The sequence below is a fragment of the Chaetodon trifascialis genome, chromosome 2, assembly GCF_039877785.1.
Source record: "Chaetodon trifascialis isolate fChaTrf1 chromosome 2, fChaTrf1.hap1, whole genome shotgun sequence".
NCBI classification, from domain to species: Eukaryota; Metazoa; Chordata; class Actinopteri; order Chaetodontiformes; family Chaetodontidae; genus Chaetodon; species Chaetodon trifascialis.
The window spans coordinates 3,518,026-3,530,618 of NC_092057.1; the positions used below are offsets into that span (position 1 = coordinate 3,518,026).

The window sequence follows — 12,593 nt, forward strand, 5'->3', positions numbered from 1 at the left end:
TCATTGTGAATAACCTCTGTCACTGTTGAAACTGTGACATTACGGATTGGTTACAAGCAGCATTTTAATGATGTAGCCCGTGGACATGGAGCTGATTATATCTGCTTACAGTGTTTAGTCATTTCATCAGCAGTATTCAAAAGTGGCTTGAAGTCGTACTTAAGTGCAGTGCTTGTGTAAATATACTTAGTTTCACTCCACATGTAAGGCATCTATCTGAAGCCAGTCTCTGGTTAGGCTTTGAATTCACAATACAGCTAAACGTGTACAGCAGGAGTATCACACATGATACACAGTAATTAATACACAACCTGTTGTGTGAAAGTCATTGGGCTACTTGGACCTGAACAAGAACAGTCAGCATCGTTAGGTCAAAATGAAACAACTGTCTAGACTGTAGGTGTACATTAAAAACTTCTGTGAGGAAGCCTCTTCAATGAAGTTTAAAACAGCTCCACTGGCCAGTGGGGAGTCCCAGGTATTTCTGTGACAATCACACCATAATGTCACATGAAGGCTGTAGAGGTGAGTCATTGAGGCCAGTGGCACGACAGTCATGTGACAGTTGTCAGGATCGCATGAATCAAGGTGTGAAGCGTGTGAAACGCGTGTGGGAAGAGGTGTGGACACGATGGCATTCTGAATCAGTTGATCTTTTATGGCTACCAGTCTCCGCTCAGAGGACCCCCGCCAAGCCTGAATGTCATGACCCTTCCTCAGGGGATACTCTGAATGTAGGTAGCCTGAATACTTAGGCTTTATCCCACAATGCCACCCTGACACTCCTATTTTTTACCCGTTGATGTAATGATAGTCATCCAGGTAGTACATCACCTGGATGACTGAGGTGAATCTTTACTGCATTACTTCACAACATTAGGGCAGGGTTAGACCTGTAAGACACAATTCATTGATTAACTAAACAGAAAATTAATCACTCTGTTAAACAGTAAAGGTCAGCTTCTGAATATTTTTGAATTTGTGGCTGTTGGTCACACAAAAATGTGCAATTTGAAGAAAACGTCTTTAATCATGGATACCGACAGACACTTTTTACCGTTTTCTCAAAACTCAAAAGTTATAATCATGATAAAATCCTTAGTTTGATGTTTTGAAATCTGTTACTGTGGGGTACTTTTTAAAATTAAACCAATAATAACATTGCACAAAATAGCCAATACATCATTTGAAACAGTGTTGAGATGGAACTGGATGATCTAAAAGAAAGAAGTTTTCTAAAGTTTATGGGCAAAGATCAGAAGCGTGTCGCGTGGCATCTTCTTCTTGATTAACATGACCTGTTGGATTATGGCTCGGTGTGAAAATACAGGCACGTCTACAAATACTGTATACAAGTCATTTCACTGACATGAGGCTTACAGATAAGATAAATGCAAATTTTAAGTGTTGCAAAAACATTAATGAAAGTATTTGTATATAGAAAATTTCTTAAATGTGACTGTAGACCCACCAAAAGACTCATGTGTCCAGTTGTTACCATGACCAGGTTTTACCATTGAATTCCACTAGATGGTGCTGTTTCATTAATTAAGTGTGCTGTAGGTTTATTTTCCATTTTACAACTGGCCATACAGATTATTTTTAAAACTAAGATATTTGTGGGTATATTGGTTTCCTGCCACACTCACACACAAACACACACTCACACACACACACCCATGAGTCATTTCAAACATGTCGTTGGCAGCTTTTAATAGCTGAAAACTTTATACAAGAATAAAAGGTGGTATTTGATATTTACACAGTAATACTTTCAAAAAAAATACTTTACATTGCATTCACACACACACGTGCGATTATCTGCGTTTAACAAGTTACTGCTCATCAAATCAACACTACCAACCAAAACTCAGATATTCATCGATAATACCTAAAAACAACTCGTGTTACTCTTCAAACAACAGGATGAAGATGCAAACCAAAACTTGGCATAAAAGTTTAAATGAAGTATGAAAGTCTGCAGTAGAAAAATATTAGGTTTTTAATCATACTGTGGTAGAAAAGTATGCAGTGGCTCAAGTACAAAAAGATTACCAAGAATATTAAAATGTTGAACAGGAAGAGAATATAGCCAGCTATCTCTCATTTTTGCTTGAGAAAACGGAAAGATTATAAAAACACAAACATTATTTTGTCTTTGAACGTCACACTCGGGGATCACAGCGTCACTCAAAATGCACCACACAATGTGAATCCATTTTTAAAGTTGTTTCTGTAGCACAGAAAGGGGTTTTAAATGGGTGAAAATGACATTATTTAGGACTTAAACTCCCTCAAAATATCTTATCATTGCTCTTTTTATTTCACTTGAGTGCTTTCATCATGGCCTCTCACTCTTGTGGTGTAATTTGCTCTTTATTAGAGTTCTGAATAATCTCAAACAAGCAACTGCTGATGATTTAACATTGTTTGAGGGACGATCCATTTAAAAAAGTTTGCTTTTTAGGTTGTGATGCAGATCACAGCAGAAATACCAGGAGAAGAGGAAAGTGTCTTAAACTCACCCCCAGTGCAGGATTTAGCAGGAGGCCACATCTGTCAGTGATTTTTAACAGTCATTTTTAATCCTGGATCCAAAGCTCTGCTAGTTTTTCCTCTAACTGTGTAATCAGTGATTCCTTTACACCTGGGACACCAGCTGAGTGCAATTAAAGGCAATTAATGAGGCAACAGGAAAGACACGCACCACTCTAAGACTGACCACTCGGGGGCGCTCAGTGTCCACTAAGTGCAAAATGACTGGAAGTCAAAGATGATCTCCACAAAATCTCACACTGCTGTAATTTAGGGTGTTTTCTCGATATGAAGACATAAATGTGTGCTCTGCTCAGAAGACGAGGACAGCTGTGTAGCGTAGCTACTTAAAAATGTGCTTTTAAAAATGTTGTGGCCTTATTGATGAAGGTAGCTTGAGTGTGTTGGGGCATGGCACCTTTCAGGACATGAAAACCCACGAGAACTGTTATTCTAGAGTCAGATAAATGCATTAGTCACATCCAGATTTGTCTGTTCTTTGAGATATTGTGCATTTTTAACCAAAAACCACAGGGAAACAGATGTATTTTGTTTGGCCAAAGAAGCATCTTTTCTGGAATCTATGAACCATCATTGCAACTTGTGCGACAACCGGAAAGGGATAACTGGAAAGAGCTCAGCTAAACTTCTTCAACAGTGACACATTTCTCTTTTCCTTCCTAGCACTGCAGCTTGCGGATGCTGCGGGAAATCCTCTTAAACTCCCGCTGTCCCTTCTGCCAGCGCTTCAGCGAGGTGATGACCAGATGGCCGTCCATCTTCTGGCCCATGACCAGGTAGGCGGCGTTGATGTCGTTCATCTCCTCGCAGATGCACTGCAGGCCGTCCTTCAGCCACAGCACCGTCTTCCTCAGGTCACGCTCCGTCACGCCGTTCAGCTTGTAAATGGTCTTGCTCTTGGTCTCCGGCACTATCTTGGTGTCACCGTTGATGTAGGAGATCTCCTTCACTTTGATCTTCAGAGCTTGATGCAGGAGAGAAAACAAGGAATAGAGACTGCTGCTCTTTTCTCAAGAAGTGTATAGAGATCACCTTGTTGACATGTTGCCCTAATGGAAACCATCTGAGAAGATGCATTTACTTTTAGGTACTGAACTGCATGCAGTGAGGGGCACGGTATGGTACAGCACAGTACAGTACAGCACAGTACAGCACAGTACAGTACACACTCTTTCTTTGGACTTTGTAGTGAATGAAGCACATTTAACAGTTTCTCCTCAGGCTGCCTGAGATCTCCGTTCATGACCTCTTGGGGCCCCTGAGCTTCACCTTAAGAACCACTGCTCTAATAAAATAGGTGGGTGGACTTACCGAAGTCATTCTTACACAGGTTGTCAACAATTTCGTTGTCATTTTCATCCGTTTCCTTGCAAGCGTCGCACACCCTGGGCACTAAAACAGAAATTAGACAGGGTAAATGTTCGCTAATCTGCCATAATTCAACACACAATGTTGTGTTCTGCGCAAAGTAACGCGCACAGCCGGACTGATTCTGGTGCAGTTAATGGACAGATGAGTGCATATACAGAGTAGAAAATCAAGGTGTTCACACCTGCGTTTTATTAAGCAGCAAAAGTCTGTGCATGAGCTGTTATTAATTATGTGCCATTAAATGAATTTGGCGTTTACGCGCATGATTTAGGGGATGGAAAATTTACAGCTTAACGAAACCTTACCCTCCTTAGTGACTGGCGCAAAGTTGTCGATGCCTGCAGGTGGTATGCACAGGTCATTGTCGAGTGGGAACCGGTCGCAGTCCAACATCTTTGGCCAAGGAAAGCCGAACGCGGACATCACGGGCGCGCAGCCGTGCTTGACGCTTTCGCACAGAGACCTGCACGGCTGGATGGGCTCGTCCAAATCGTCCAGGCAGACGGGAGCGAAAAGGGAGCAGAGGAACTTTCTGGTGTCGGGGTGACACTGCTTCTGAACCAGCGGGATCCAAGACGAAGCCTGCTGCAGAACCTCATTCATGGTTTCGTGTCCGAGCAGGTTCGGGAGGCGCATTTCTGTGTACTCTATATCGTGGCACAGGAGGAGATTGGCAGGAATTGGCTTGCAGTTATTCTTTTTGTAGAATAATTCATGCTGGCCAAAATTGTACAGTCCGTGGATGGCTTCCATGCAGGGGATCGTTATCAGCCACAACACCGCCACCGTCGAAATGAAGGCTCTCATTTTGTGTGCGCGTAAAACCTGCAAAATATAAACGCGTAATCAGGGGGTACCGAGCATCAGTCAGCGCGGATGGAGCGTCTGTCAGTGGCCAGCTCCTACTGTAACAAGAGGTTTTCTTCCAGGCATGTCTGGGAGGAGTCTGTATATTGTGCGTAAAGACCGCTTCTCCATTCAGCACTTTGTTTCCTCGTATCAGGTGAACCTAATGGACGCGTTTGTCTCCTCGGTCAAAAAATGGCCCTAGTCCTCATTTGCTGCTTCTCTGGGTCTGACAGGCATTTTTGATTTCTAATTATAGCTCATAGTATTTTATCGCCAGTCATTTTCTTAACAATTTCCCCTCTATTTCATCTCCTGCCCTTCGTGGAAATAATAACAGAACGTGTCTGACAGGTTTTCCTCATTACGCCCAAACCAACAGAAATATATCCTGAGTGATCCGTTGACGTGCTGTTTTTAGACCCGTGCTGTAAATAGTTTGGAAATGTTGTCAGTGGTGGCTTTTAGCTCAGTTCAGTGGAGCGTTAATTTTCCATCATTAGGAGTTTAGTGGTGAAATCCTCTGGGCAGGTCTGCAGGTTCATACCACATGGTGAAATATTGTTTGCCCTGGTGTGAGAAGCAGACCTCCACTCAGCACACCCAGGGGTGAAACCAAATCCGCCTCCTCCTGCTCTGCAGCTCTGGCTCTTATCCGCTCGCAGACCCCCTTGAGCTACAGTCTCGTCTGCAGACAACAGTGTGCTTCTTCTCAGGCTCGACCCTCCTCTTGCTCCCCCGGAAGAAGCAGAAATGAGCGAACACTTACATCTCGGATGTGATGTTGGTGGAATTTCAAGCTAAAAGGGTCAGTTCACACAAATTGCGCACACATATTTTCCCACTTCCCCGTTGTGGTTTCTTGATATTCAAATATTTTTGGTTTTACTTACCCCAGTTCAAAGATACGTGTCACTGAGACTTCTGCAGCTGCCACCCCAGCACAGTGGAGATACATTTTATTGCGTTTGTGGTGCTGAAAAATTAACAGCAACACGTTTGTTTTTCCAGAAGCAATGAATTAACGAGCATGAATCTATTGTAAAAGCCATCTGGTGTGCACAGCACCACATGCTGGTGCCTTCTACCTTCTCCTCTCAGCAGCTCCTTCAATCATTCAAAAAAGGTCATGAGTCACTTGTTTTAAGTGGTAGGAAAAAGAATTTGAATCGAAAACACAGTTGTAGTTTATTTGCTCTGAATTAAACCTGCCATTAAAGTTTATAGCGCTACTTGTGCCAATTTTTTTTAGCAGAACCGAACAAAGAGGATATTTTGGCAAGAGGTCCCACTTCACATGTTTTTCTTTCCGTATGAAAACAAGACCGAACCTATAAACGATTTGGTGAACCTGACATGTATAAATAATGTTTTATGAATAAAGTGCTGCACCCTTAAATTATGTGTTAGATTGTTTTGCTACTGGAGATACAGTAAGTGTTTCCCCCTCCAAAACAAAGGAGTCTGAATCAAATAAGGTGCCTCATCATCGTGTTGTGACATTCACAGTAAATATATAGAGCTCACTTCCAGAAACTGATTACTACACTGGAGAAAAGCTGTGAGGGTATTTTGTCTTTATATTTTAAAGGGTTACTTCACCCAAATTCCCCCAAATCATGTCATCTCACTTAGCAGTAGTCCTGTCTCGCAGTGCAGACAGTTTTGGTTTTCTTTGCAGAGGTCATGAGCTATGCCACCATCGCTGTACAAGGTTAAGTTGGAGATGAATTTAATTTCACAGAAGGTGCTAAAAGATTGGAAAAGTTACGTAAAAAAATCTTCCTCAGGAGGATGTGACTTCAATTTGTCCACAGGGATGTCTGCAAACAGTCCCTTTAAACCTGGAATGAATAATTTTTTGGCCACTTGGGAACAATGGAAACAAGCTGTAAACACAACACTGACACTCTGTGACCCTTTAAATTGATATGGCTCTACCAACTCTTAATGGGAATATTTGACTTTTTAGCCGCTATGTGCTCTGTTATCTTCAAGTGCTAGTTACTAATTGCATCTGTCTGCTGTTTCATGCTGCTCAGGTAGTGCATAGCAGCTTTTTAGGGCTTTTTTTTTTTTTTTTTTGGGTGAAAACGAGGCTATGAGAGAGGTGAAAGACAACCAGAAACATTGTGGGCTGGAAAACCAAAAATGAAGAGCTGAAGATGCTGAAAAGCTTAGAAGGGCTGCAGAGCTGGCTGATTATTCTCTGCGGGCTCATCACCCCGTGTGACACTGCTCACATTAAACTGTCATTTGATGCTGTGTTATTAAGTGAAAATGTCCTCCAAGCCTTGGATTGAGCTGGCATTCAGAGCAATAACAGCCCTGCTTCAAAATAATGCGAGGGTCTGTGTTGGTGGGGGTGTGTTGCTTCAGGTACCAGTGAGACATGAAATATGATCCAGGAAGTTCAGTTTGAATAACAAATCCATGAGTTTGAAGGACTATCAGATGCCAACACACTGCACAGCGGTTAATAATACTCAGAGACAGAATTATACAACTCTGAAAAGTTATCGTTAATTATGATCTGTCGTGATGATTACAGGGTAAACAGAAGAAACACACAGTTAACGGTAAAAAAAAAAAAAAAGAGGTAGCCTATCAGAAATGTGCGCTTGCCGGCCTCATTCAGATGAAGGAGAGGTTTACCACAGCGAGTCTGAATGTGGCCTCAGAGCACTGGAGCAGAGACCTAGCGGGTTCTCCAGTCTGCGTCAAAGGTTTAACTTGCTTTTACAGGGTTTATAGGGTAACTCTCCCCCTCTTATCCCCTTTCCTTCAAAGTGTGTTAATTCTATTCAGGTCTCTGTAGAAACACTTATACTGCCATTTAAGGGCTGGAGCCCCCTATTAACCTGCAACTGGACTCCCTTTAGCTGAGCAGTAGGTCAGCTGGCTGAGCTGTACCTGTGGTGTGACAGGTCACATGCTAACCTCTCTTGGGCGACTAAATGTGATCAGCTGTAAACGGATTCATGATGCACTCTCGGGCTGCATATGCAAACTCTTATGGGGCATATGAGACTTTAGGTATATGCAAAAGATGGTGAAGAAGTTAAGGTGAAACACCCTGGATGCTTCAGCTCGTCTGAAAATTACAAGAAAGGAAAGCTATAAATGATGAAAAGGACCCAAAGGGGAATAAATGGAGCGCAATTAGGATTGGATGAAACCATAGCAAGCTCAGTTCTTCAAACACAGATAACATGCAGTCTCTATTAACAATACGGTTTCACAGACAGTTAAGGTCAGAGGCTTGGGATAGACGTAAACTGATCCAAGGCCTGTGCTCAAAGTCACCCCAGTGGGTTCTCATTACAGCTTTGTGTGAAAATGAGACACAGCTTGTCGGACCTTGTGGTCCATCTGTAGCCCAGTAACCCCTCTCTCTTTCTCTTCCACTACCCTCAACCCTTTACCTCTTTCCTTAATATTTTTCTTAAAGAATTGAGGTCTAGTCCACTGTCAAAAACAATCACAGTGCATATTGTGCAGGTTCAAAAGAAAGCCAGCCCCCCCGTGGAAATGCTGAAGGAATCAATTTATTTAATGTTCATGAAGACTGATCTCTGAATGTGAGGAGCATCAAAGCCATCAGGGCTGCTATAATGTAAACCAAGCCAGCCCTGCTTTATGCAGGCAGGCGACCCAGCTCCATGCAGGATTCGGGGATTTGGACAATCTGATCAGAACAGATTACAGGATTGATCTGGTCATATTCTGTATTTGTCTTATTTTCAACAAATCCCATGAAAAGACCAAAACCAATGATGAAGCGATCCTTATAACAAGTCTGTGTGTCTCGTCAGATGCAGCTGTAGACCACCACTAACACATCAGTGAGCCACACTGTCACACCGAATGAAATGTTCTTTATTTTAATCAATCCCACATAAGTCGTCCTGTGGATGTAAATACTTGCTAGTGCACCAAATGTGTATTAATCCGCAGATGAAAATAGTCCCCAACAAATAGACTATTTAGTCCTGTTTGAGCAATAGTGGCTAAAAACGACAGTGACCAGCTGTTTTATGGAATCGCTAAGCCTCTTTTAAAAATGAAGCTACATTTCTGTGACTGATTTTTAAAGATTTATGTCTTCAGAAGGCACAAACTGGCTTCTGGAAGTTAGGGAGTACTGTGAGACAGCCTTCATGTTGCTTTTTGTCTTCTCATGGGATTTACTGACAAAAAGAGAAATTAAGGAAAATCATAGACTGTATACAACATGGACGTAGTCTGCGTGAAGCTCAGCGACAGTGGCTCCAGTTCCTGACTCCACCAAACACCCAACTAATCCAAAAATGGGCAAAGAGGTGGAGCTGAGGCCAGCCAAATGGAGCCCGGTTGCTGAAACTTTGTGGCTAGCTGGCACTGAAAATGGCCATGCCCATAATTATGAAAACCTTTAAGGCTTAATATAATTTAAACAAGTGAGTTACATCAAAATTCACCCCTAGTACAATTCTTATGAACAGGGAAATTAGCTACAGAGACCAAAACTGTTTTTTCTACCAGGCTGTGAACATGTTTCTGCTGTTGAGATGGGCGTGTTAATGTGGAGGTCTATGGGGATTGAATGGCAGATAAAGATGGTCTACAATTTGTCAGACCTTTACAAGAAGAGTTATCTGGCGTTAACTTTCCTGATAAAATAAGGATTACGTGGCAGTAACGAATAAGATCCACAGGCTTCACTGTTAGGACCACTCATCTTTATATTTATCTTCCACCGCCTCTTGAGTACCAACTGAGAATCATTTTAGAGTTCTGAACATTGTCCTGAAGTTCACTAATGAGCTTGTTAACTTCAATCACTCTTTCTACATTGACATTTGGGAAGGAATTTATCCCCAACCAAGAGGAATTAATCTCATTAGAGCTCCAGAGTCATATAGATTGTGCCTGCTTGGCGTAATTGATGTTCCTATTGTACAGGTCTAATTGACTCAGTATGGGGTTTCAGAGCAGCTGTGGGACACGTCGACCACTCCGCCAGACTCTGGGATAACCAGATGCATAGTAGAGATGTGTGCACTGTAATAGCAGTGGACAAACATGCAGAGCGAGTACAAGGTTATTTGTATTTTCTGTTAGTGAAGCATTGAAATGTCTTTAATAAACGTTCAGCAACAATTTGGAGTATGCTCATTGCGTTTTTGCAGAGGGTTAAATGAGAAGATTGATCACAGGTGACAGCCAGCAGCTGCTAGCTTAGCATGAAGACTAAGTGGAGAAACAGCTAGCATGGCTCCAAAGATAACAAAATGTGCCTCCCAACAAATCTACAGCTGACAAATTAATTAACATGCTATAGCTTGTTTGTTACAAAGACTATTTCTTGGCTTGGAGCAGTCGTTCCCTGACGTGACGAGACTTCAGGAAATTGTCATTTTGTATCAATTAACAAGATCTAAAGTGTTACTAAGTGAACTTTAGAGGTGCTGATGAGCAGATTATGTAACCGTTGGACAGGGCCAAGCTAGCTTGCAGTTTTTGTGCTAAGCTAAGCTAACTGGCTGTTGCTTGTAGCTTCATATTTACTTTACAGACACAACAGTGGTGTTGCCTTTCTCGTCTATAAATGCATTTCCCAAAATGTCAGTATTTGGGTTCAGTACTTGAAGGCCTGTCAGAAGAGGCAGATTTGCGTTGCAGGATCCAAAGACAGCGTCATTGTACCATAAAACGCCGCGCTGAGCCGGGCAGGTTTATGCCTGCAGGATGTCGATGCATCAGTGTGACGAGCAGATCCTTCTGTAGGGCCCTTCACTTTGACCCCTGACCGATACTGAAGCTGGAAGTCTCACACTGTGACTGGCTCGATGGGGATATTTTACAGCTCAGACCAAAGTACAAGCAGCTCCGAGAAGTGTTTTCTGAATGACCCGTGCCTGATCTCCACCCCATATGGAGAGGGGCACCCTCGTCCTGCCCCTCTCCACCTTCACACATTCCTCACATGAGGGATGTTACTGCTCTTAACTTGATTAGTAGTTGTGGTTTAAACAATTTTAAATCTATTTCCAGTGACGGGAGGTTCCTGCTCTTTAACGGAAGTAAAGTCCTGCTTTTATTTATGACTGACAAAAGTAAAACTTCTTCACTTCTTCTATTTTAGTTCAGATCCAAAATGACTGCACTCAGAAACAGGTCATCACACCTTCTGTGTAAACCATTGGCTATGATGAATAACATGTTACCTGAAGCAGTGTGTCTAATTCAGAATTGGGTAGTTTTAGCCTTTCATTCGAACATGTGATGTTGCATCACTTTTTCTCCTCTTTTTTGAGGGCTGGAAACAACATGACTGCCTGCACTGATCATGTTAGCAATCATTTCATTGTCTGTGCTGTGGTACTAAATTCTCCAGTTTGGTTTGCTTTTTGTTTTTCTTTCATTTCATTTCATCTCTGTTTAGATGATTTATGTGGATCATATGTTTGTTTTATTAAATCAGCGATGGCAGATGTGGGCTACGTCCTTGTCTCTGATGGGCTTTTGCTGCTCTGAGCAGACGTGATTGTTTTCATTCTGTATTATCACTTAAATTTCAGTGACTCTTCCAGTTTGCTGTAAGTCACATCGTAAATGTGTGTGTTATTCTTTACACTCTGCAGAAAGCCTTTTATTAATTAAAATGTATTATTAAACTTTTTTGGTGCATTCTTAAGTTTATTTGATAAATGTGGACCCTGATTTTCAACAGTCTGCAATATTGAGGTTGAGTTGGTTTACTGACATGGAATCTACTTTTTAAACATGTGATGATTTTTTTTGGTTTGATTTCCTTTTATTTGTTGTTTTAGTTTTTTTTTCCACTCAGTCAATTCCTCAAATTAATTTATTTCCTGCGTAGACAAACGCTCCATCACTTGAACAAATGACCACTCTATCAAAAGTCATGGATCATTTGCCTTTTGACAGTTTGTGTTGTGAAATATAATCGCACATACCTTCATCACAGGAATTTGGGGGTTAGAAAAAAGAAAAACCACCCATCTTAATTTTAGCGATGGTGGCAGCGGGTTAGCAAGTGACCCACAGTGACCCCCGGAATACCAGACACGGGCTCAAGTGTAAATAAAGGTTTGGCATTCATTCACAGTTGTGGCACCGCAACAAGGACACATTTTGTTTGGAGGTAGAGCTGAGAAGTGTGTGTGTGTGTGTGTGTGTGTGTGTGTCCTGTGAACAGAAACAGACTTTACACCAAGTTCAGCCCAAACTCTGAACAACCTCTGCTCACCGATTCAACCTCCAGACTTCAAAACAGCCACCCTGAACCATGAAACAAGATTTGACTTGTAGCTACTTTCTACAGTTTCAAGAATGGGACAAAGCCATCAAAATAGAACAGCCTCCGACAAAAACCTGCGTAGCACAGAAAACAGATCTCCCTAATCGCTTTCCAGATGTATGTGTGTGATATGACTTTTTTCCCTGACGCTGTAAAATGTTGCAGTTTCTCCAAGCGTACTACAAGCAGGGCCGATAGCTCCATTCAGCTTAAGTAAATGCAATTACGGCTAATTTTATCCAGAGAGCCCCGACTTGCCAAAAGCTACAGCCATGCATGAGTAAATAGAATATACACTTAATCATTTTCTAGGAAGTTTGAATGTGCTCTGGAATGCAAGTCATCCAGATAAGAGCAGCAGCAAAACAGCAAGTTATATTTGCTGTGTTTCACATGTTTATCTGATTTGTTAATACTTGAACTGTGTTTCACTGGCTGATCTTGAAAAGCAAATATGGAGAGAAGAAGGTTCTGCATGCTCGATAAAAAGCCTTTTTTTAAGACCAGAAATCGA

The 12,593-nt window shown here is 41.9% G+C and overlaps 1 protein-coding gene across 1 annotated transcript; it reads right to left on the bottom strand.

The window, feature by feature from the left end:
• Positions 1–3,113: 3,113 nt before the first annotated feature.
• Positions 3,114–4,795, bottom strand: sfrp2 (secreted frizzled-related protein 2). The gene is made up of 3 exons (XM_070973541.1): positions 4,233–4,795; positions 3,868–3,948; positions 3,114–3,520 (listed from the first exon to the last, which is right to left on the bottom strand). The coding sequence occupies exons 1-3, from the start codon at positions 4,732–4,734 to the stop codon at positions 3,216–3,218; spliced, it is 888 nt and encodes a 295-aa protein (XP_070829642.1). The 5' UTR covers positions 4,735–4,795; the 3' UTR covers positions 3,114–3,215.
• Between the last annotated feature and the right edge of the window lie 7,798 nt (positions 4,796–12,593).

What these genes read in the sequence shown, in the direction of transcription:
- sfrp2 (XM_070973541.1), bottom strand. Translation starts at nt 4,734, where the DNA reads ATGAGAGCCTTCATTTCGACGGTGGCGGTGTTGTGGCTGATAACGATC. An exon ending in TGCGCCAGTCACTAAGGAGG is followed by an intron (nt 3,949 to 4,232) that starts GTAAGGTTTCGT and finishes TTTCTGTTTTAG; the next exon opens with TGCCCAGGGTGTGCGACGCT. An exon ending in CCTGTGTAAGAATGACTTCG is followed by an intron (nt 3,521 to 3,867) that starts GTAAGTCCACCC and finishes TCCTGCATCAAG; the next exon opens with CTCTGAAGATCAAAGTGAAG.